The sequence below is a fragment of the Diplotaxodon limnothrissa genome, linkage group LG23 (assembly GCF_057381915.1).
Source record: "Diplotaxodon limnothrissa isolate DT_005_m linkage group LG23, D_limnothrissa_male_GT1.1, whole genome shotgun sequence".
NCBI classification, from domain to species: Eukaryota; Metazoa; Chordata; class Actinopteri; order Cichliformes; family Cichlidae; genus Diplotaxodon; species Diplotaxodon limnothrissa.
Genome location: NC_140617.1, coordinates 4,278,753 through 4,304,080, shown reverse-complemented (window position 1 = coordinate 4,304,080; position 25,328 = coordinate 4,278,753). Strand labels below are relative to the sequence as shown.

Genomic DNA, 25,328 nt, shown 5'->3' with positions numbered 1-25,328 from the left:
CTTCATTAGAGTGCCAAGACATTTTATTCTGACAACACTGTGGCCAGCCAATGAACTTTACCAGTTTTGGTGATCCCCTGATTTTTTTCCTCAAGCACCAGCAAAAGGTTCACAAAAAATATCTCGAAAAGTTTTGAATGATTTCCCATTAAAAGCTTTGATCTAGGTGAATCCAGGTGAGGGGCGATGGATTGGGGGGATCAAGAGAAAGAGAAAAGAGGGCACAGGGAGACAGAGATCTGATGACATGCTGTAGTGGTATATAAAATTGTGAAAGGAGATGAGTGGAGAAGAAGTGATGAGGGCATCACATGAGTCTATAACAGCATAACTAAGGTGTGGTTCAAGGTCACCTGATCCAGCCTTACCTGTAAGGTTTACCAAGAAGGAAAGTTTAGCACATCTTCAAAGAGCCACAAGCTGTAGCTTACTGTAGACTCTTACTGTCCCAGTACCTGTTTAACTATATCCTTTTTTACTATGTACGTTACTTGTAGTGAATTTTTACTTTTAAATGCTACATAAGAGAAATTGCAGAAATCTGTATCTACTGTTAATATACAGTAAGGGTTGAAGCATTCTAATCAAAAAATGTGTAAAAACTAGTTAATTGTTTCATCTTATAAAAAAAAAAAGTTACAACCTCAGGATTGAAAAATGTTTGTAAAAGTCATATCAGAAGAAATACCCTTTCATCTCCAGGGGGACAATAAGGTTGTTTTTTTCAATAAATGTTCTCTCAAACAGTACACAGTCTGTACTGTTAGTAAAATATAGCACCGTATCCATCTTTGTCTGGCGTGTGATGCCTCGGACAGACCCATCAGAGGGAGATTATTTTATGGATTTCTTCACCGCGTTGCCACGTTTTATCATTCTGATTGTGGAGCTGCTGTTTCGGCCTTGTAGCTCCATTCTTCAAACTCTGAACTACTTGCGGTGAGAGACATAACGCCTCCTGCGACCTTAGCGGATGACTTATCCTCCTACCTTGGGGACTAAGTAATGTGCTTGTGGCTCTGAGAATAGCTACAGTGCTGTCCATCTGGGCAGGGGTCGGGAGCGGCGCGGCGTATTTGTCTGAATCACAGCTCCTGGCTCGCCTGTTTGACTTATCCTCTCATGCGTAGACACACATGCAGTTAGCTGACATACGGGCACACATGCTACTGATCAGTATAGCGTGATAGAAGAGCGCGGGGCCCATGTATGACACCTTGGCTGCTAAAGCACTCACCTGGCTTCTCCTCGATACTGATTTATACTGGCCCTGCAGGGGTGGCAAAAGCACACGTGCACAGATTGTGCTCTAGATCACTTCTTCTGGGCGTGTTTCTTGAAAAACTTCAGCCACGAGTGTGTGAAGGAGAGGGAAAGAACAGGAAAGGAAAGTCAGCCTGAAGTTACGGCTACTTCTCGTATCCCGTCACAGGAGTCAGCGGGAAAGATTTTCAGCAGAGGAGCTGTCTGTGTGTTTCTGATTTTATTCACAAAGCTGACTTCTTCTTCTTCTTCTTCTCAGCTCGTGTCTGTGTATTTGTGCGTACGCACGTGTGAGCGTTGCACAGATCGCTGATCTCTCTGAAGTCCTGTTTGTTCTCCAGATTTGCCCCCACTACAAACATTTCCCTGATCAAAGCTGCTGAAAAGGCCTGCCACTTCAAACAAAGTACACACACACGCACGCACGCACGCAAACACACGCATCCATCCCAACGCAGCCCTGCACGTTGTCATGGCAACCTCGTTAACTCTACACCGACCGTCACGCAGTTATTGCATCAGGCGAGCCAATCGGGAGTGGGAGGAGAAAGACGCAAAAGGGCGTCAGGAGCGCAGTTACAGTTTCAGCTGGTTTCATTTCACATGTGCAAGTTTGGTTTTTCGCCGTGGGTGTGAAGGCGGCCACGCAGCTGCTCTGAGCTGCACACGTGTGTCGCGGGTTTCATTGAAAAAATTCACTTCCACTATTCGGTTTCACCGCAGCAGCTTTTTTACCCTTTCGGCAGTTACACAACAGTCCAATTTTTCAAGACATTCTGTAAGACATTTAATTTCCAGAGATAAGCAGCGATGTTATCTGAGACATTTGATGTCAGCTTTATCGGGGAGTTGTATTAACAGCAGGTGATACGCTGCGTTTAAATCCTTTCAAGTTAACTTACAGAGAGATTAGTGAAACGGATAACTGTTAGATTTTTTTTCTAAATCCTACAAACAAAACCAAAACTTGTCAATTTGTCCTGTGGATAAAATTAAATCTGTTCTTTTATTTTTACTACGCTGATATTTGGACTAGAATGCAGAGTTTACCATCAGTGTAATTCAAGTATGCTAATATATTCAGCCTGGGAAAGAAATTGGCTACTACTGTACAATCATGTTGTTTTGATTATTCTGTTTCAAATTGTTTATCTATGGACTGGATTCCCGCATTAATGGAGGAGGCTGAATGCATTCGTTATCCATTTGCCATTAAAGGAAAGCAAATGAATAAAGGATTTTTTCCAGGCCCCTCCCGACCTGGATTGGAACACACTCAGTCCAGCTTGGATCATATTTTCTTTTAAAGATTTTGCTAAGCCTAAAAATGATCCATTGCGCGTCTTTATCCTGTCAGCAGGGATTCACGATCACGAATATTCTCATATGAGACTCTGACCACATTTTCCTGCATCAGCATCAGACTCCATCAGATTATGTTTGAACAAGTGTCACATTTTTTGGAAAAACTTTAACGTTATTGCACGTTAACCGCAGCCATGTTGAATTCATTTGGCAGCTACTGGATTGACAGACATGCCATCGCACCACATTGATTTTTCTCCCCTCCTTTTCATTAAACAACAGTGGCTTTTAAAGTAATTTGCGCTAAGGGCAACCAGTGGGAATGTTGATGCCAAATCAGGATCACAGCGATCAATGAGCCAGACTTATCAAACAACTGGCAAGATGGCAAATCCCAAACGACAGCTTTAAAAATGTTAAAGATTCATGCAAAATCTTTCCAACATCCAAAAACGGGCCGCTTTCAAGAGGCTGACAGGAGCGCGTGCGAGTATCTGTCTGAAAAGCGGAATGAAGAAATGCCTCTAACTGGAGCTGATATTCAGCTGAAAGCTTTGGAAATCACTAAAGAGCTGAACATACCCACAACCGAGTTCAAAGTCTGTGTAACCGATTGATGCGCCGAAATGGACTGTGCCTCCGTTGCGAGACTTCTTGCCCAGAACTTCCTCTAAGACTTCAGAGAGAAGCTACTGATTCTGATAGAAAGATGATTCTCTTTGAGATGTTAAAATGGAATTAGAAAAGCCTGCAGGCTATAGTTTGGCAAGTTTGCTGTTTTTATTTAAATAACTCGGTTGGAAAAATGCGATTATTATTATTATATATCAAGCAATATTTACTCATTTTGATTTATATGTTATGCTTTTTTCTTCTTACAATGAAGTATATCTTGTTTTACACTTTACCTTCAGATTGTTCGGGGCAGCGGCATAAACTGAACCTTTTTAAAAACATAGATTACAGTTTAAACTGAGCAAACTCTGAGTAAACTGCTTTTTCTCCAGTGTTTTGGTGCCTTTGCCATCCAAGCTGTCTTTACAAGCTGCAGATGTAACAATAGCCCGTTTGTCTGTGTGGACAGCTCGCTGCTTAAACCAGTGCAGCAGAGTGCATGGCACACAGTTTGTTTTTTATATGAGAGGAGTTCAGCCAACTAAGAAGAGCAGACTGCAGCTGTTAAAATGGAACACACAACTAACTGTCAAGGATAAAAAAATGCCAGAAAGTGTACAAGCGGAAACAAAATACTGCTGTTGGGAACAAACGGAACATATTTATTTTTGCTCTCTTTTTTATTTTTATGTGTGTGTGTGTGTGTGTGTGTGTGTGTGTGTGTGTGTGTGTGTGTGTGTGTGTGTGTGTGTGTGTGTGTGTGTGTGTTACTCATGTTGTGGGGACATCAATCTTTTTACTAAGTCAAACCCCGGGGAGCTGCCTCTGTCATGTGGACAAAAAACAACTCCCACAATGCAAATCATTAAATTTTAAAATGAACGCTTGGTTTAAAGGGACAGCGAGCCCAAGAATCACACACACACACACACACACACACACACACACACATATATATATATATATATATATATATATATATATATATATATATATATATATATATATATATATATATATATATTAGGGGTGCAACGATACACAAAATTCACGGTTCGGTTCGGTTCGATACTTTGGTGTCACGGTTCGATATTTTTTCGATACAAAAAAATGTTCATGCCTTTTTAATTTGTCATTTATTAAAATTATAAATATATATTTTAACTCAAAAGTACAGTTTTTAAATTTAACCCTAACCCTTGTGCGCGTTTTTTATTTTGACAGCGAATGCACACCTGCGGACCACTTATGTGCACCCCTGGTTATTTAGCTCGTCATATTGCAGCCACAGAAATTCTTTTGTCCATGAAACCATAAAGCTGCACTTTCTTTTTGCCTTATAGTCTCATTTGTCATAACTTCTCCGTTTTGTGGTAAGCTTTTCTTTGGCTGTCACTTCTTCACCCTGACCTGTCTTATTTGGCTCAGCAGAGCTGAAATATAAATCCTGCTACTTTTACACACGGACTCACATAAGCTCAGCGATTCTCTGCGCGATCAACCTCTCACATGTTTAAGCTTGCTGCGGGAGATTTCACTTGTCATGTTTGCATAGTAAGCTAACGATTAATAAGACGATGTCAGAGGAATTGGTGCACAAATTATCATCACTTACAGATCAGTGCTGTCATTGCAAAGTGAAAGCAAAAAAACAAGCGCAAATTCAAACGCGATTTCAATATGTCACATATTGACAGTGGCTCACCGATGCCAATGACATAATTACCCAGCTACATTTCTGAAAGAATGCAAAAGCATTGACATATATTTTTCCTACAATAGCCCGACGGGCAGGGCAGAGAGATTTTTGTAGCCCGACTGGAAAGATCGCTAGCTCCGGGACGTCGGGCTAGCGATTTTGCAAGCCCTGTATCTGATTGAGGAATCACTCATCTTTGGAAAAGAGAGTTTATTACAGAGAAATGTCTCTTTCCAAAATAAAAGCTATACTATCCGCTTCTTCTGGGCTATATTCTCAGCAGCATAAGGAGAATCACGTGCTAACAGCTGTCTAAATGACTCGGCTAAAGTTAGTAGCATGCTTGTTGTTTTTGTCTTTGCACTAGGATGATGTCGGCGTAAATGTGCAGTCATATTCGTTGTGTTCCCACTAGTGCTTTCAGGTTAATCTCGTTGAAATTACCTTAACGCCACAACACGGCAAATCTCCGTTAACGAGCTACCGCCGATCGCCCCGTGCGTGGGGCTAGACGGCCAACACGTTAACGAGCTAACTGCGCTAACACACTAGTTCCCAGCCATGTAATTGAGCATTGCATGGCACATCCAACATACTGTTTTACTTTAGTCCATGACTCGCTTACCTTCAGGGTCATACGTCACATGAAAACCAAAATAATTCCAAACGCCAGATCTGAATGAGGGTGGGGGAGGTCCATCTTGCAAGGAGAGCTTAACTTCTGTCTCGCTAGCTTGCCCTGCGCTCTTCCTCCTGACTATGCTGTCTGTGTTGAGCTCTCAGTGGATCTGCGCTCGACAGTGCAGCCTAGGCGGAGTAGTCGAACGCAGATTCACTGAGCGCTCAACACAGACAGCATCGTCAGAAGGAAAGTTGATAAAATAAATTACAAATGTTGTATTGTTCGATACATATGCGTACCGAACCGAAAGCACTGTATCGAACGGTTCAATATCGATACGAATATCGTTGCACCCCTAATATATATATATATATATATATATATATATATATATATACCAGTACCAGTACCTGGGGATCCCTGGCCAAATGGGAACCATTAAGAGGCTGCTAGGAAAGCAGCAACCACCAAGTACCTGCAGAGGGTCAGGCAAGTCCTGAGGAGTCAGCTGAACGGTAAGAACAAGATGTGGGCTATCAACACCTATGCCCTGCTCTTGATCAGGTAGACTGCTGGGATAATAGGCTGGCCAAAGGAGGAGATAGAAGCCACTGACATAGAGACAAGAAAGCTCCTTACCATGCATGGAGGGTTTCACCCCAAGTCCAGCACCCTGAGGCTGTACGCTAAGCGGAAGGAAGGGGGCCGGGGACTGGTGAGTGTCAGCACCACAGTCCAGGATGAGACAACGAACATCCACAAATACATCAGGAAGATGGCCCCAACTGACAACAGAAATGTTGCTCAGTGAATACCTCAGGCAGCAGAAACCCAAGAATGACGAGGAAGAGGAGGAACCATCATGGAGGATAGGCCTCTGCACAGTATGTACCACCAGCGGAGGTGGAGATGTACCAGATAGCGGAGGTGGCTGACATCCAGAAATCCTACCAGTGGCTGGACAAAGCCGGACTGAAGAGCAGCACAGAGGCACTAATCATGGCAGCACAGGAACAAGCTCTGAGCACAAGATCCATAGAGGCTGGGGTCTCTCAAACCAGGCAAGACCCCAGATGAAGGATAGACCACCCGCAGGGGCACGAGGGGAATTTTTATGTGGAAGTCAGGAACATTAAATGCACAAATATGTATATGTTTAACTATCTCTGGTCAATATGTAAACATCCCTAACAGGGTGGAACACATTCAGAGGCAATGTTTCATAAAACTACCTGTAATTACTATTTTATCCATCCCTGAGCTTGACCGTAATGGATTTCATATAGTTAAACATGTCAGTATTGAAACAAATGATAACAAAATCTATAAAAAATAAATCTTTTTTTATTTTCCAAAAGTTATGAAGCTAAAATGTTGCCGCAAAAAGAGAATCACCCAAAGGTTTGTGAATAAGTGTGGTCTAATTCATAAATGCAGACAGATTAACAACACTGAAAAAAGTGAAACGTCTAAACGTCATTTAGTTGAATTTAAATTTTATATTGTCGCAATCGAAAGTTCAGTTTTCTGGTTTGAAACTGTTTTGTTTTTTTTCACTTTACCTAAATTTAAAACTCACTTACCCTAGAAAAACCAACAGAAACAGTTTGCCCTTAAGTAAATATCTTTAAGTCAAAGGTGATTGTGTCATGTGACTCACATTCCTGTGTCCCCCCATTATCTCACTTCAGCAGTGAACATACGCTGAACAGTTCCAGACAGATCTATACTCTTAAACACACCTTTGATGCACTGCAGAAACTGTTTGTGGAGATAGAAACAAAAACAACGACACGTAGAATCTGTAGTCTCAGTGTCAAGCATTGGATTAGCCAGAGAGACATGTGGACACTGCATTTTTTTGTTTGTAATCAGAAACACTCGAAAGAAGTATAAAGAATTTCTGTTAGATGTTATTGTGATGGAACAGATTTAATTTGATTTGAGAGAAATTAGAACCACAGCATCTGATTTTTTCCCCTCGATTGTTCAAAGGGTTCTGTGTGTTATCTTCATTTTATTTAGGAAGCAATGAGAACACACGGTGTTAGAAATGCTGTTCATGTTAAAGGCTGTTACATTACCAATTTAAAGGTGAGCTGCTCAATTTGGCATATTTTTGTTTAAAAAGAGGGGCTTGGTGGGGGTTGGGATGGGGAATCTTTTTTTTTCAATTTTGTCTGGTTTATTTTTGTTTGCTTGTCTTTTCGCCCTACGCAACTGTTGTGTTGCTAAAAAAAAAAGATAACATAAAAATTTAGTCCTTCAAAGGAGAATTTATCTTCATTTCTAACAAGTTGATTTTAACTTCAAGAAATCAGCTTTTTTTGTAAAACCACAGCTTTTGTTTTATTATATTTTAAGGAATAACATAGATTTTTGTGAAGCTTTATTAAGTAAGTTGAATGAGGACATAATAAACCAATTTTCAATTACGTATAAGTAGAAATGGTATTTCATTACACTGACTAAAAAGTATAAGTTGAATGAACTTAAAAGATTGCATGTTTCAAAATTAGAGTCAGGTTTTACCAAAGCAGTTAGTTTGTTTCAATTTACATTCATGATTCTGGAAAAATAAAGATTTTTTTAAATACAAATTTACATTTTCAGTCAAATCAAACTTGTAGTCTTAGTAAAAATAATAAATTTAGCTGTAACAAATTAGACTGATTTTTTAAAAGTTGGTTCAAAAGAACATTTTTTTCATTGAACATATTTCTCCACCAATAACCGTAGCTTTCATGCTACATGTCTCTTTGCACTAGGGGACTCAATACAGCTGGTTGCTAACTGGTTGTATTCTGGTTACATGCTTATATAACAGCAAAGCTGCCAAACACCTGTGTCAGTTAAAACCTGTCCTGCAGCAACTGCGTCACTTTTTGTGGAGGAATTTCTGAACTTGACTTTCAGATCAATTCTCGCTGCACTTTGAATGTAATTAGTTATCATAGATTGCATTTAATTGCCAATTTGATTCAGTCACAAAAGGATAGCAGACTGACTTTATCTTATCATCATTTTATTGTGGTTTTGATCCACCAAAGTCATTTTGAAGACAGCATCTGTGGTCCCCCCTTCAGATCTACATGGATAAAGGTGCAGGCTAAAGGCATGATATTTTTTTATAGGCCATGTCTGTCATGTTTGGGTAAGGTTTAGGTTACAGCATGGTGGTAGAGTATTTAGCACTGTCACCTCACCTCAAATTCAGTCTGGGGCCTTTCTGTGTAGAGTTTGCATGCTCCCACATCCTTCCACAGCCCACAAACATGCATGAAGGTTAGGTTACCTGGTGATACGAAACTGAATGTGAATGTTTGTTTTTCTCTATGGGTGTACCCCACCTCTCGCCTCTATGCTAGCTGGGATAGGCTCCCCCACGATCCTGAGAAGGATAAGTGAAAGAGAATGGATTGATGGTTGTCAGCCTCTGTGTGTTAGCCCTGCGACAGACTGGCGGCCTGTCCAGGGTGAACCTCTGGGATAGATTTGGTGGGGTGGGAGACTTACCCCTATTTACTTTTTCGGTGAGTTAGATGGCACATTTACTGCAATATTACAGACAGATAGCTAAGGATCTCCTTACAAAGAGATTAGCTTAGCACAGAGGCTGGGAATAGGGTGGGGGGGGGGGGAGGGAGACATTTGTGCAGGCCTTGTCCAAAGCTCAAAAACACACTTGTCAGCACCTCTCATGTGACACACTTTGTTTTACAAGCATCAGTCACTCACAGTCTGATCATCAGAGTGAAGTTGGCAGGCTACCAGCAGAAATGTGGCACATAAGTATTTGGGGAAAGATAAACTCTTGTTAAACTTTCAAATGCAAACCAAGCAAAAGAACAAATGGAATGCAGTTTGCAAATATCTGGCTTTTGGAGTCCCAGCGGTAGTACTAAAAAGACTAACTGCAAGCTGGTACTACTTTTAAATCTATGTGTTTGTGTATTTTCATGTTCCAACACAACCATTCCAGCGTTAACATGCTAAAATATTAGCCTCCTAAAAGAACCGAGCAGCAGTAGCAGCAAAATAAAAGTGCATCTAAATATTATGATCATATGCACAAATTGGTTTAATCTTAGACGTTTGCTGCATGAAGTGGAGTCTCTTTGTGCTCTTTCCTTTCATCTTTGCAACTGTGTCCTTTAAATTGTTGACGCGAATTATGATAGAATATGGTTTTAATAAAGAAAAAGGGCATATTATCTCTTTGTCTCTGTTATTTTGTTATTGTTTTTTGCGTGTCCCAATGGCCTGTTGATTTGAGACAAGCACTAAGTGGCTGTTAATGGCACAAATATGGCTGTGCTTTTAAAATAGCAGACCGCCCATTAGACTGGTATTAACAAGGTAATGGCCTGTTACTAAACTGCTGAATGACATTGTCGCTGCCGCCAAGCCGAGCTGATGGCCGCAATTTACACATGATCACACACACACAAAGCCTGCATATATTTCTTCCATAAACAAAAAAGAAATGCGAGTGATTTGCATGCTGCGTATGTGTGTAAGCAAAGTTGGAGAGGAGTGAAAGTGATTTACAGTAACTTTGTGTTGCTGTCGAGACGTGAGGAGAAAAAGATGAGAGACAAGAAGACAGAATCTAAAAGAAAGCGAAGGAAAAAGACAAAAAGAATGAAAGACATAGCTGGAAGGTGTTATGGTAGTTATTAAAGCTGGGATGCACTACGGTTGTTTACCTCAGCCTGACTGTATTGTTGTGGCTCAGAAATTATTGATAGGTACGAAGAGACGGAGTAATAAAGAACTACACATCAGTCCTGTCTGTACATCTGACTGCCTGTCTGTTCTGCTTGTCGGATCGGTTTTAGTAACCGTTTCTCTTAAAAGCAACAGTGGCCCGAATGACATTTAAGAACAAACTCTGTCCTCGTCGTCTCTTTAGAGCTCGAAAACAGGCGGAGATGTGTTGCACGTATTGCACGTTGGCTTGCACGTCGTATGTTGCATTCTCCGAATACACGGTTGTGTACAGTACACACACACTCTTACACTGCGGTGCAGCGATAGGGCAGCGCAGTAGGGGGTATATCCCTGGGAAATCATTTCTCCCTCTCCTTTCTTCCTATTTGTAACTTGTCCTTTCAAGCAAGACGGCCCTTAAAGTTCAGTGGCGCATTCTTCAAAAAAGGCTATTACTGGCTGCCTCTGATTCTGTATCATGCCGTGCACAGACCAGCCATCCCTCCTTTTTATGTTCCTCTCCTCCTGTCATCATTTTCTGAAGCCAAGAGAGGAGAAGTCAGAGTTTCAGAAAGGCCCGCAACCAGTGCCTTTAAACCCTAAGCAGTCCCGCCTCTGACTTTGCGCCAGACGGCCATATCCTATCACCAAAAGGGCCTATTGCTTTTGATACATGAAAGAGCTCCCTCTTTGTCTCTCTCTTAGTGGATCTTTGTCTTGTCCTCTGTGACAAGTGCCTATCGCACCCATGCTCAACACTTAGGGGCTTTCATAAAGCCGCATGTGACTGCAAAGAGATACGGGCTGCTTCTAAACGGCATGAGAGAACCACGCTGTTGTTGGCCCTGAAGACCAGACAAAGAGTAAAATAGATCAAAGCGAAAGCAAACAGTGGTCGCGAGGAAGGCTTTCTCAACCCTTTCTGGCCTATAACTGAGTTTGTTTTATCCTAGGATTTAAAAATAAGGATGTCCTGTGTTTTAAAGGACATGAATTTGGAAAAAACAAATAGATTTCAAGCCAACAGATGCCATCAAATCTCCAGTGCAACACGGCACACACGTTAAAACCTCCAAATGCTGCCAGAAATTTTTACAGTGCATAAAATAGAAGAGTCATAGAGCTTCCACTTGAGTGCTCATTTGTTGGCAGAATGTGACCAGAGCTCGCACTGGTGGCTCTCTGCTCTGTGGTCAATGATGACCAAAGGCCTGCATTTCACCACCACCTCTCAGTTAACATAATTAGAAAGCCCTTCAGCTCAGGCTTGAATACTGATGGCTGGCTAGCACCTTGTTTAGGACCGCACGTTTCCCCTCCGACGCTCGTCTCCTCCCGTCAGCGTGTCTCACTCTGTCACTCCCATCGTCTGTGACCTCCACTGTCATCACGACTGCCCTTGAAGAGCAGAAATCTCTCCATTTCACAGGGACCAGCCATAAGGGGGCTTGATTGCGGCAAATTGATCCATAATCACACAGTGCTCAGTGCTTTTTATCCTGCCGCTTCTTCATCTCCACTTAAGAGGCCCGCCATTGGCATATTTACATGCTGTCTTCTCGAGGGTTTCCTCTGCTGCCACCACTCTGTCTCCCTCCACCCTTCATCCCTTTTATGACTCTCCCAATTTTCTTGTCTCTCCTTCACTTTTTCCCTCCCCCTTTCCCGTCTGGATGCGATGCCAGTCGGACTGACCGTTCCCGAGGCCCGTGCTGTCTCTCTGTAAAAGGCACACACACACATTCAGACACACCTCTGACCAATGCATCTCTGCTTTTGATTGCGATCGTCAGCTTCACACACACCCAAGGTGGTCAAGAGGATGAAGGAAACAGAGAGGGAAACGAGTGCAGAGACGAGCAGACGACAGGATGAGTTTGTAAAGGGAGAATTCAGAGGTAGAGGCGGTTTAATCTAGCACATACTCTATCATACCATATGTCTTCGTGTCCCCTTTTACCTTTGGCTCACTTGCCTTTGTCTTTCTGTCCCCCTCGTCCAATTCAAAATTACTTTTCTCCAATTTACAGAGGGCTTTCAAACAGCAATTACGCTGTCATGTTGAGTAATACAATTTACAAGACGTAGCCCATAATTGAACAGTGAGCTCAATAAATAAAGCCAAAGGCAGCAATTAAAATTTTTGACCCACCATTGTAAATTTTCAGATAACACAGCAAAATAACATGTACGACAGTGGGACAGTTGAGCTTTTATGGAGGCAGCTAAGCTTTTGCTTCTCCCTTTCAGCTCAGGCTTGAGGGAGAAAAGCAAACCATTATGAACCCTGAGAAGGGCTCCCTACCTAGTAAGCAGTAACAGAGTTACATTGATATTATGTACTTTTTCAATGCTGCGCCACTCAGTTCTTGCTATGACTTCTTCACAAGCTTCTGACTCAGAGCCATCATATCGGTTGTGACATGAATCAGGTGCGAAAGAATTTCAGATCCGCTCTTCTGTACAAGACTTGGACTGAATGCCAACGAAGCCGTAGAGACGAACCCCGACAAAGAACCTGCCGGGCGACTTTTGACACATTTAGTGATTTGGAATATATCCAAGTTGTTGTTATCGTTATGACCGCAGTTATCTTGAGCTGAGGGTGAAGAACGATGTATTTTGGCTTTGTTTACAGATCATTAAGTCATCCCACTGTAACAGTTTTTAGGATCCCTCCCATAAGATGTCAGAGTGCAGCATGACTTTGACATATTTTCTGTCTTTAACTTTCCTGCTTTTGATTTCTTCTTTAGTGGCATCATTAAGCGTAAAAGTGGATTTGGGAGTTTGCGCTTTCACAGATTACAAATAGCTTCGTATCGCTGCAGCCTACACTGGTAAACTAACTTGGGCAATCAGGAATTAATGCGAGTGTGTTTTTATGCAGCAGTTTATAGGCGATGCCCTTATGCAACGATCTTATTCACTCGCTAAGCAAATTATAAAGTAGCTGAGTAAAGTTTCTTGTGTTTGTTTTGCTGGTTTTTGGCTTCTCTTTGTTTTCCTCTTCGCCTCTTGTCTGTTTGCTTCTCTGTCTCCCCCTCACCGTCCTTTCTCCTTTTATCTTTCCAGTCGTCCTCTGTGTTTCCGTCCTCACACCTGTCTGTGTAAATATCCTCCACTCTGTAGATTTCATTTCTTTGTCTGTTCAGAGAAAACACCAGGATTCCTATTTTCATGACAATTAGTAACGTTCATACTGTTTTCCTCCTTTAGGCGTCTCTCCTCCGCTCCCTCTCCCACCCCTTCTCACCTCTCTGAGAGTTTAGCTGTGTAATGTGTGGTGTGTGAAGCGACAGGGGATGCTTTATTAATGTGTGGGGAGGCCTTGGCGGTACCCCTGCCTCCCCACAATAATATGAGATGAATAAATCTGAGACACGCCACAGGCTCTCGAGCACCTACAGGCGCAAACACACCCACATGCACATACACAGAACTTAAGTCGCGGACCTGGTCAATTCCTGGGGAAGAAAACAGCATCATAAAACTCTTATCACTTTAGAGCCCTCTGCTCTTCAGCACACACCGCCATCTCTCTCTGTCTCCGCTTTTTCTTTTTCTTCCTCTCTCTGTCTCTCCGGTTGTCCTTGAGGTGGCAGAGGGGTGGTGTCAGCAGGTGGAGTGGGCTGGGGGTGAAGAAGCACAAAGCTTTGATGCTTGTTGGGTCTCACTCAGCTGGGCAGTATACAGCACCGCAGCTCATCCCAAGGCGCTGTATAAATTCAACGCCAGTGACAATTTACAGCTCGCGCCCATCCTCAACATGACACACCAAGCAGAGCTTCAAGCGTGTCTTGTTGCCATCTCACCAAAGAGAGGCAAATTTATTACAGTGTAAAATCCACAGAGCAGAGTTAGGGGGGGAGGCAGAGAAATAGGGAGGCCTTGGTCTGGAGACTTGGTGTATAATATGCTTTTTTAAAAACTGTGTATATGGAAAAGGGCTGCAGTATATGCAGGAGCACATTATCCCTCCCCGCAGTGTGCCAAAGTGTTTAGATATTCCATATTTCATCTGCTTTAATATAAAACCAAAGATGCTATTTAGGGTCCAGTAAAGTGAGGATAGTCACAGTTTAGTGCCTTTTACGTCAGAAAGTTTGGACATCAATAATATTAAAGCACAAGCTAAGTCTACCTCTATCTCCCTGAATCAAATTTAGTCTTAAAAAAGGGTAAATGTATTTAAATATATGCCATGTCTTCCAGAAGGTCTTGACGGGGCTTCCTTTGTACCCGCCGAAGAAGAACGATGAAGAAGATCTCAGTTAATTACATCACGTCACAACTTATGAGACTGAACCCCAAGTTCCCGAGCCTGCTGTCACAGAAAGAGCTGACCAGCACAATCAGGGCTGACCTTCAGAATCCATTAGATTTATGTTGTTTTTCACTGGCACTTTCCTTCTCGCTGGTAATTTCCATATTTATCAGAGCTGATCATAGTTTGACATCCTTTAATTTTTTATTTCCTCCTGGCGAGCTGCGAGAGAATGAGCGGTAATGTGCAGTTAGTGGGGCTCGTGACTTTGGCAGGTGAGAAATATGCTGAGGGAGCTCTTTGATTTGGTAGTGTGGGCATAAATTTTGCCTCCGCTGCCTTCACTCACTCATTGTCAACTCCCCCTCCGCCCCCTGCTCAGCCGCCTCCCTCTCACTGTAGCGTACGCCTGCATTCTCGTTCTCACCTAACTCTTAGATTTTTTTTAGTCATGTTCTGAGCTGTTGTGACAGGCCAGTGGAGCCGTGAAGTTAAAATTAAAGAGATTCGTAATTGAGAAACATAACCTTTCACGTGTAGGCACTCGACCACGTCTCCATGGCGGGATGAAGAATTTACGTCACAAAAACGGCGCCTGATGGATCGCTAACATATGTAGGTGCTGTATTTTGATAGATCACAATTACAGCACTTCACATAAATCACAACAGTGATGTACAAATACAATTATATAATAAGTAGAGTCAATATGATACTAAATTTAATACACTTAAATAGATACTATATATAAAGAAATATACGCATTAAAAAGGCCAAATAAATAACTATGGTTAAACTAGTTGCAGGTAATTGATGTAATCCAATTCAGTTGTATTTATATTGCGCCAAATCAAAGCAACGGTCACTTCAAGGCGCTATATAGCAGATATGAAACCCCAACCACTATGAAGAAGCACTTGGCGACAGTGGGAAGGAAAAACTCCCTTTTAACAGGAAGATGCCTGCAGCAGAAGCAGGCTCAGGGAGGGGCGGCCGTCTGCCACGACCAGCTGGGGTGAATAACAATAGTAACAACAATAATAAAACCACTCGTGACATAATATGTAAAATAATTGTTTACTTTTTCTTCTTCTTTGGGCTGCTCCTGTTAGGGGACAGAATCATCCTCCTTACGTCACACCGACCCCCTGCATGCCTTCCTTCATCATATGTCCAAATCATCTCAACTTTGCCTCTCTAATGGTTTGTCCAAACCCTCCGACATATTCATTTCTAACCAATGCATAATGGAAACATCTCTCATGCTGAAGACGCACCAGCCGTCTCATCCTAACACATGCTTATGTTTCTTATTTCCAGCACTGTGTGGTCATTTGCTATGGCTATGTATATTTTGGTTTGGCAAATTAGCAAACCCCCTCTTTTTTCCCCCCTGCATGTGGCTGATCTGTGAGTGCCAACATGAGACACAGAGGACAAAACTATCCGTGTGTTTATATAGTATCACCATTTTTGGCCATGATTTTGAATTCAACCCAGAATAGTTATGAAATGTTTACTAAATCGGTCAATCAGCTGTCAGTTTTTACAGATATTTGCACTCATTAATCCTTAAGTTAATGAGTTATGGCAAAATATAATGTCACCTGCTGGTTCCAACTTGTCATGTCTATATTATTTGATGATTTATATTTCTTTTATATCAGCTTTGTAATAAAACTATAGTTTCAAAAAAACCATTTTGGCTTGTCAAACAACTGAAGTGAGAGTGATGCTAGTTTGACGTTTCCTACTCTTGAGGAAAAGCATTCATTGGTGGAGGAATGTTCTCTGTTTGTACTTTGATTCCTGAGAACTGTCAGCAAAGACAAACAAAAAGATTTTTCCAGAAAGGCGAATGAGATCATTTGTGACGCCTTGAGAAAGCTACCTTTCTTTCTCTTTCTCTTTTCCTCGTGTCTTCCAAGCTGCTCTTCCAGTCTCGCTCCACAGCCACCCGGCTGCTGATCTCTACTGACACCTTGAGGTCAGGAGACGCTTCTGCACAACTATGCTCGACACTCAAACGAAACTTGACCCTAACCTTTGTGTTACCTTTGTGCGACACACACCTCGGCCCGATTTCCTTTTATGTATAACCTAGCTGTGGTGCTTGTATCCTCCAGGTTCCCTGCGGGTGTCAGTGTGCCTATGGAATAGTGGGACTTAATTTTGTGCTACAGTGCTTGGCTGCGCACAGTCAGATACAGAGGAATGCAGAGATACAGACACATAAACACAACAACTACTTGGGGAGCATTTGTGAGAGCCCTGAGGAGACATAGTCTCACACACACACACGAGCAAACACACGCATACACACAGATACTCACAGAACGATGTGGGATAAACAGTACATCCATTGTAAGCTCCAGGAGCCTGCTGGAAGAGATTGTTTTGATGAAGCAGCAAGGGCACACTAGCACTGAGACTAAATGTAGCATGGCTATGATGGTTGAATTCCCAGACAGTCGGGACCTTGGCAGCTGCCTCCAGTTTGGCTCACAACTTTCTGGGTTCTTGGTTTTACTGTAGGGAAAATGGCTGTGTGCCTTTTTCCCTTTTCTGATTGCAGCTTTGCACTGTACAGTGAGTGTGTGTATCTGAGTGTGTGCGATGGCTGTGCTCTTGGTTCTGGAGCCTACACGGTGGCCCGGGGTCGAGGCCAAAGTAGAATTTGTAAGTGATGGAATTTCACAGACACCGAGCACCCAGCGGCCAGCGAAACCGCAAGCACTCACATTTACAACAAACGCCCTGCCCCGCTCCGCGGAGACTCCTGAATGGCAAAGCCATTTGTCTCTGTGAAGGGCAGAGGGAGGAAAAAGCGAAATAAAATCAGATGCAGAGTGCTTAAATGGAACAATGCTTTTTTTGTTTACGACTCCAAACTCCTCAGACAGACACGCGTGTGCTCCCACACGCAGAGAAGCACACACTCATTGCTCTGAGGTTAAATTGGAATTAAAGAGAAGGAAAGGTGCATACCCTGTTGCTAATTAGCATTTTCTGTGCTCAGCAGAAGAGGTGGAAGAATCGATAAGATATTAAGTTTGTGTATCGCAATGAAGCTCGCAATCACTTTCATCCATTAGCAACAGCAGATTAGAAGAGAAACACGAGCCAAGAAAACAGCGAAACTTTAACCTTTGTGGTTTGAATGAATAAATCCTGTTTGGCTTTTTTATGTTATTTAGCTTTATGTTGCTTAGTTTTCAATATTAGTAATGCAATCATGCTTGAGATGATTAGAATATAGTCATTCACACTGGTATGAAGAAATATGATGTTGATGTTTAACCTCAAAAGGTTTAGTGGTCCTTGTGTGTGCAAAAATACACCAGTAAAGCGGAAAAGCTCAAGAAAAGTCAAACACATCTGTGCAACAACATCTCCAAGGAGTATGTGTGGAGCGTCGAGCCACAGAGAATTCCTTAGCAAGCCTGAAGTCTTAACTCAAAGAAGACCTCTATCAGGTCACACCTGTTGCAAGCAGAGCCTGACCCTATAGATGTATAATTCACCTTATCTATTGAATATTCTGTGGCGTGTGTTGGTTTGATGATTGATTCATGTGTATCTGGCTGAAAATAGACTGTGAGGTCAGCCTGTGTTTTGACCCAACCTCTCACACCGGACTTTTATGGGTTACATGTATATCTAAGTTTAATACCAACTCTCAATTGTTATTTTGTGTCCGAGAATACGTTTTTGGAGTTGCTCTAAAGGTCTGCTAGAATTTTATGCATTAACAGCACCACCTCTCTCTCCCTCTGGTACCCTGTCTTTACCTTTCTTCTCCTCCTCGCCAACTCCTCTCACTACCCCTGTTTAGACCACATGAGTGCAGAACGGGAGAAGAAGCTGGTCTTTCTCACCGCCCGCGTTCACCCCGGAGAGTCTCCCGCCTCGTTTATTTGTCAAGGTAAAGTTTTAATGGGAGGTCATTGATTCAAATGCAGAACCACTCACCTGTGTGCACAGCAGCGTATGTCAGCATGCACTGCACAATGCGGTACGTATACATTTTGCTGTTAGTAACCAGGATGTTTATTGATACTGTTGACTCATGTTTTACATCACTTTTTCAAAAATTCAAAATCATCGTTGCACGCCCTGAAAATGAAATGAAAAAAATGAAGATTTATTTTATAATCCGTGGTTTCTCCAGATGATGTAACGGCTCAAAATCCTTGTTTAAAGATCTTTCGTTTGTTTAATTTTTTTTAAACTTTTTATTTCTATTAAAGAGCCTGTTTACCAAATTATCACAAGCCTCAGAAAAACAAATATCAAGAGTACCAAAATGTCTGATCTCCAGCTGAGATTACATTATTATTACATTATACCTCATTAGCCTTTTTCAAACTGGAAAATTCTTTCCAAACATGTTAAATGTAGCACAATCACATTTGCAAAAAAAAGTTGAGACACAGTGTAAAATGTAAACATTTAAATAAAGGTGCAACGTAAACATGTCAAATGTTGGAAATGAGAAATGCTGTTGTTGTCATCTCAATGGTCTTGTCTGCTCCTCTTGTTGTATTTTTCATTTCATAAAACACTAAATGCTTCCAGACAGATCTGAACTGCACACAGGCTGCCTGTGCTGTGGATAGAGGCAAAACAAACCATTAAACCAGACTAATTAACAGACTAGCTCATCGTACTAAAAAAAAAGCTCAACATGTGATCAGTAATAACACATCTCTGATATTGTCTGGAAACTATATGTAATGAAAAGGGATGAGCAGTCAGTCCTTTCACACTTACAAAGGAATTATAATTCTGACCTTGCACCTGAGTATAATATGCTTGAAACTTAACAGAAGAGATACCTGAGCCTATATTTCTCTATAACAACTCGAACTATAGTCCTGAAATACAGTGGTGTTGTGGTGTCTTTGCTCCTGAGCTCTGGTAACTCAAAACTAATAAAGCATCTTGAAAAACTAGGAACCTTTGGGAAATTGTCTTTTAGCAAGATTTAATGGCTCTGTTGCTCCTTTCCATCGGCTCAGAGTGGTCAGGTTAGCTCCTGCTGGGTTCCTTTGTTTATAGGTAATGGGACTGAAAAGGAAAGGTAAAGTGTGCTCTATCTATCTATCTATCTATCTATCTATCTATCTATCTATCTATCTATCTATCTATCTATCTATCTATCTATCTATCTATCTATCTATCTATCTATCTATCTATCTATCTATCTATCTATCTATCTATCTATCTATCTATCTATCTATCTCAGTGTGCATATGCATTATCATGGATCAGATGAGCTGGCTTTTAGTCCGCTGTGTGTCTGTTTTTCCAGCGCCGTCAGCTCCATTCCATTTGTATCGATTTAGGCTTGACGTCTCCTATTCCTCCCTCGATTCTGATGATGCCCCTCGCTGTCCTTCCTTCTCCTTTTGTTTCTCAAAACTCAATTAACTGCCAGCCTGCCTTTGGTTTTCTTTTCAAGTCTATTTTCCTCCGTGTGTGTGCCTGTGTTTCATAGGTGTGATTGACTTCCTGGTGAGCCACCACCCTGTTGCTCAGATCCTGAGAAATCATGTGATCTTCAAGATAGTCCCCATGCTAAATCCCGACGGAGTCTACCTGGGCAATTACAGGTACACAAATGTGCATGTTTTAATTCTTAATTTTAAACCGTCCCTACACTAAGTAGAACTCACACATTACATGGTTTTGTATCACACTCTGTGGGGTTATATCCTCTTAACTCCACCTTTAGAGAGCTTAATGAATTCATATAGCTCACAGCAGTGCATTTGTTAGAAGATAGTATTTGGCTGTTCTCTTTGCCAGTCTCTCTGTCCATCCTCTCCTCCACTCTGTCTTTAACACTGCTGCTGCAGCTCTGTGGGCATCCTCCTCTCCTCTGTTTTCCTCTCCTCTCATTCCCTTCTTCATAATTGCCTTTTACTTAATAGGCTCAGCCCTCAGAATACTAATGCTCACCAAGATATGCAACACACTCCCACTGTGTTTGTGAATGCCATCTAGTGGTGGTGCCTTGCCCCTGTCCCCAAAATACATGTGCAGGGATTCTTTAGTTGCTTCCCACAGTGACAATCTCAGTAATACCATTCAGTGCGACTGGTGATGGTTCAGGCTATTGTCATTGGCTTGTTTTTGCACTGAGTGGTGATAACCAGCATATTGACAGTAGGTGAATAGTTATAGTCCTCATCCGTGGACACAGACACACAGAACGCATACACAGAAACCACACAGCTACCTCAGCAGGACACAGTGGAGAGCAGACTGAAATGGATACATGCAGAGCAAATAATCAATTGCAGTTAACCTGGGATGAGTATTTTGTTCATGGCTGGCTGCGTTGCTCAGTTGCCCTGCAGTATCAGTAACTCCTGTGTCATTATCACTGGCTTTAGCAAATGTCAAAGATCGACATGTCACAAAGCACAGCAGATTAGGGCGCATATTTAGATGTAAGCATCCCATTATGGCAATTTGACACTCCTGGTAACACTATAAGGTTGGGCGCCACAGCAGCCTAATGTTTGGGGCACGTGCCACATCATCCGTGGTTCAGCTGCCGGTCAGCCGGACTTTGATTACAAGTTCAGGCACTTCCCTCATTCCCAGTCTGCTTCTAATGCGTCTACTGTTTCTTACCAATAATGCATCATGTGTATTTGTTGCAAGGATTTTTTTCCTCTCTTCAAACACTTGCCGAGCTGAATCGAGTAAGAATTTGTGGCCTACATTTTTCTGTCCTGAATCAATCTCAGTTTACTATGTAGGGCATCATATTTAGCAGCTGCCCTTTTATTAGAGGATTTGAATTTCGAGTGTGCAATAAATGCTAGTATACTCGTAGTAGAAAGATAGCCATCGTGACGCCACCCACTGGTTACAGAGCCCTCAAGCTGAGCGTTGGTGTTTTGCAACCATACAGTGAAACCGAGGACACCACAAGCTGATTGGCTAATGAATTGTGACTGATAAATAGTTAGTTAGAGAATGCACTTTACGATCCTCCTTTATAACTTTAATAGTTTTATTCAGTAAAAAGTGAAAAAGCCCTTAAAGTCATCAGAAATGTATTTACTGAGGTCACAGAGGCAAGGAGTCGAGGGCTGTTTTGTGTACAGTCAAAACCTATTTGCAAACAGTGAAGTCGCCCCCTGCTGTCCATTAAAAAGAATGCATGTTTACACATTTTACAATTTACACTGATGCTGCTTCCATCTTTTATTCCGTGTTTGTATATTTGGAGCTTTTTACAAAGAAACCAAAGTGCTGAAAAAAAGAAAAAAGATGACAATTTACAAACCTGATATCCTGAATGTTTTAAAGAAATTACTCAGTCATTTAAGTAAGGAAGTGATTTCAGGCACAGGGATGCATTTTTTTTTTTATATCATTCTTATAACGCGGCAGTCTCAGCATGTGATACTAAAACCATCTTTTAATTAGTGAAGAACTGTATAAAAAAGACAAGAGGTCACTTTTAAACTTAAGCTTTGAGCAAGTGCAACTTTGCACCGTTTGTGGCCACAAGGTGCCTTTAGTCATTTGTAAGGCAAACCGCATTTGATTTTCCATTATCTGTGTGTGTGTGTGTGTGTGTGTGTGTGTGTGTGTGTGTGCGTGCACGCGCATGCTTGTGTGTACAGGTGTTCTCTGATGGGCTTCGACCTGAATCGACACTGGCAGGATCCCTCTCCGTGGGCCCACCCCACACTGCACGCTGTGAAACAACTCATTGTGCAGATGAACCAAGACCCGGTGAGTGTGTTCTCACACACACACACATGCACGCGAACAGACACAGTCCTCTGTTATGTGCTCAACATTCCTTCTCCACAGTAGCGTCTACTGAGCCCAAGAACAGTTTTCTTTCTCCCTGCTTGGTTCAGCATGTTTCTCCAGTCTGTGTTTAGGGTGTGTGCGCTGGGGAGCATGAGGAGGCCAGTCAGCACCTCTAGAATGTCAGCTAGGCTCTCCTGGCCATTCAAAACATATTACTGAAGCAAGACTGTGTGCTTTCAGTCTTTAAATCTACTGTAACTTTTTCCTTCTCTACTTTGAGACTTTCAGTTGGAGGAACGCTACACAGGGAGGCTAGGGATTTTTCATCTTTGTTCCTGATGTTAATTATAAGCAGAGCGGCAGGTTGGTGGGATTACTGAAGGTCAGCGTGTGTCCTGGGAATACTCTGCCCTTTTGTACACTCCTCTAATCCTGATAAGAGAGGGAGCAGGCTGGGGCGGGATGCAGGGCAGGCCAGAGATGGGGTGAGGCGCGGGGCTGGCATCGGGCTGATTAACCTTTTCCCTCGACGCTGACACGCTGATCGATAGACTCTGTCATGGCAGGGTGATCCACTCATGCCTGTCATTCACACACACTCACACACATACTCACACATACTCGCCTGAGCAAACAGACACAGAATGTACACAAACAAACAGCCACAAAACTGCAGCACTGCTTAGAAACATGGATGAGTGAATGTAATGTGTTTTCATCCTGAAACGCGCGTTCTTATTCTCTGTCAGATGCATTTCGTTTTTAAAAAGATACTATACCGAGTCTTTTTCAGCACATTTGCACACATTCATTCTCAAGCAGATACAATTAATGGAAGATTGTTTTACAATAAAATATGCTAATTGTAGCAGTACTGCTGGGTAAATGAAGAGCCCAGTCGATATCACAGAATTAGACCATATGTTTCCCGAGTCCACTCCTGCGGGTCAGAAGACTTGAATTCCTTCTCCTTTTCTATTGATAACCATCCACCAGCACTTGTCGTGCTGTAGCCCCCTTCTCCCCGATGATTGCCTTCAGTCTTGCAGAGTTAATTTGGAAGCTTGGGCAACCTCTCCTGTTCTGTCTCTCTTTCACCACAGCCAGTTAATCCCATCAGACACACTACTCATGTCTGGGGCTCCCAGATGCCAGTTTCGATGCCAACTCTGCAGCCAGGAGGCCCTGTGCTGCTGCCCTCCATTCATGCTCGTCTCACTCAGCGGGCATAGAGTCTAATGAGGCTACCATGGTTGGAGGGCTCTGCTGGAGGACTCCATTAACAGGAGAGCAGCAGCAGCCACAGCAGAACAGTTGGGCTAAGCTAGCATACTGTATGTGGTCCATTTACTAGCTGGTAACTCTGCGTGGTTATTTGTTTAAAATACAAAAGCTAGAATAAGCTTGAAGACCTGGGAATCTGGATTATTCATAACACTACCAAACAATTAAGCATTGATAACACTTAAACCATATTAAGGAAGCAGTTGAGAGACTGTTGAATTAATCAGTGACTGTTTGAGCCGCCGCTAAAGGAGCAATCGCTAAAATATAACTGATTGCCCCTCTTAACATTACACAATCTTTGCTTGCTGTAAAGTATAAATTAAACATAAATATCCTGACCCACGCTCGCCCGTTCTGTAGAATATTCATCATCGTATAGCTTTAAAATATCCAACTGGCACATTAGGCACTGCAGTACAGTTCCCCCAAATTCAGCACGTCAGTCAAACAGGTGGGTGGCAGCTTTCAGGGACTGCAGAGTCACAGCAAGTAAACTAAAAACAGTTTGAACAGCAGCCCCGGTTTGCCATTTTAATGTCGCTGCTTCATGTTAGCTGTCTAAAAAGGTGTTAAGAGTGCAGGTTTTCATAATGATGCCTTCACAGGGCAATTGCAGTAATGTTAACAGTGTCTGCTGGCTACAGATGACCTTTTAAATGGTAACGAGTTTTCCAACTCATAACAACAAACTCCAACATCAAAATTCAAAGAACTTAGGTTTGCTGGAATTGCAGCTTCAACTTTTGACATGACATGAGAACATATAGTGAGCCCTATGAAAAAGAAGTATTCCATTACCATAGGACTTGAGGTAAGGCGCAACCAAGCGCTGCTAATGCTCTTGATTAAGTGATCAGCAGAGAGTGTAAGCACCGCGATAAAACCAGGAGTTTTAGCAGTTTGCAGGTCTGGAGTATTCAAGTGTGTGTTAACATAAACCCAGGACTAGACATCACAGTAAAGCTATATCAGACTCTACAGGCTTCAGGCTTCAGTTAGCATGTTAAATGTTAAGTTTTAATGTTTAGAAAGATTGCCAGGAAAAAGCTCTTAAAAAACAACAACAAAAAAAACCATGTGCAGCTTAGCTTTAGAAAGTTGCATCTGAACAAATCACAAGAACTCCTTCGTATGGACCTGACCAAACTGTAGATATTTGGAGATAATGCACAGCGATTAAGAGCAAAAAGCAAACACAGCATGTCAGCACGAACACCTAATACCAGCTGTCAAGCATGGTGGTGGAGGAATGGTGGACCCAGGCATCTTAAAGACATAGAGTCAGCCGTGAACACCTCTCTATACCAAAATATTCAAGTCAAATGTGCATCTGGCATTCAGTGTCAGATGTATGCTGCCATGCAATATGAAAAAGTTCCCAAACACAGCAGCAGATCTACAACAGAATGGCTAAAAAAGCAACTAATGAAGGTGTTGCAACGGTGCAGTCAAACCCAGGCCCAAACGAAATACTGTGACACGATGACTTACTTACAGAACTTACAGAAAAAAATTCCCTAAGATTTTTTTTTAGACAGACTTTTTTCTCTTTTTTTTCTTTTGAAATGGCAGCAGATACATGTAAGTCGACTTTTGTTTTGTTTTTTCTGTGTGTACATCTCTGTTTGCATTTTGCCTAATTTGGGTGGTTTGCTAATACAGCTCTAACATCATGTAGATAATTTGTTGACCTCTTCTTATATTCAAAAGTCCAATATGTGTCTCAAACCTGGATTTCAAGATCAAATCCAGATATGCCAGCGGCAATAAGT

At 42.1% G+C, this 25,328-nt stretch overlaps 1 protein-coding gene across 2 annotated transcripts in view; it reads left to right on the top strand.

The window, feature by feature from the left end:
• The window catches only part of agbl4 (AGBL carboxypeptidase 4), a 348,823-nt gene that overhangs the window by 292,862 nt on the left and 30,633 nt on the right, over positions 1-25,328 (top strand). Inside the window, exons 7-9 of one of the 2 annotated variants that reach the window (XM_085349015.1) lie at positions 18,320-18,409; positions 19,985-20,099; positions 22,134-22,245. In XM_085349015.1, the coding sequence (XP_085205141.1) occupies positions 18,320-18,409; positions 19,985-20,099; positions 22,134-22,245 (317 nt within the window). Of the gene's footprint in view, positions 1-18,319; positions 18,410-19,984; positions 20,100-22,133; positions 22,250-25,328 lie in introns of both variants that reach the window. The other variant, XM_085349016.1, reaches the window with a different exon arrangement.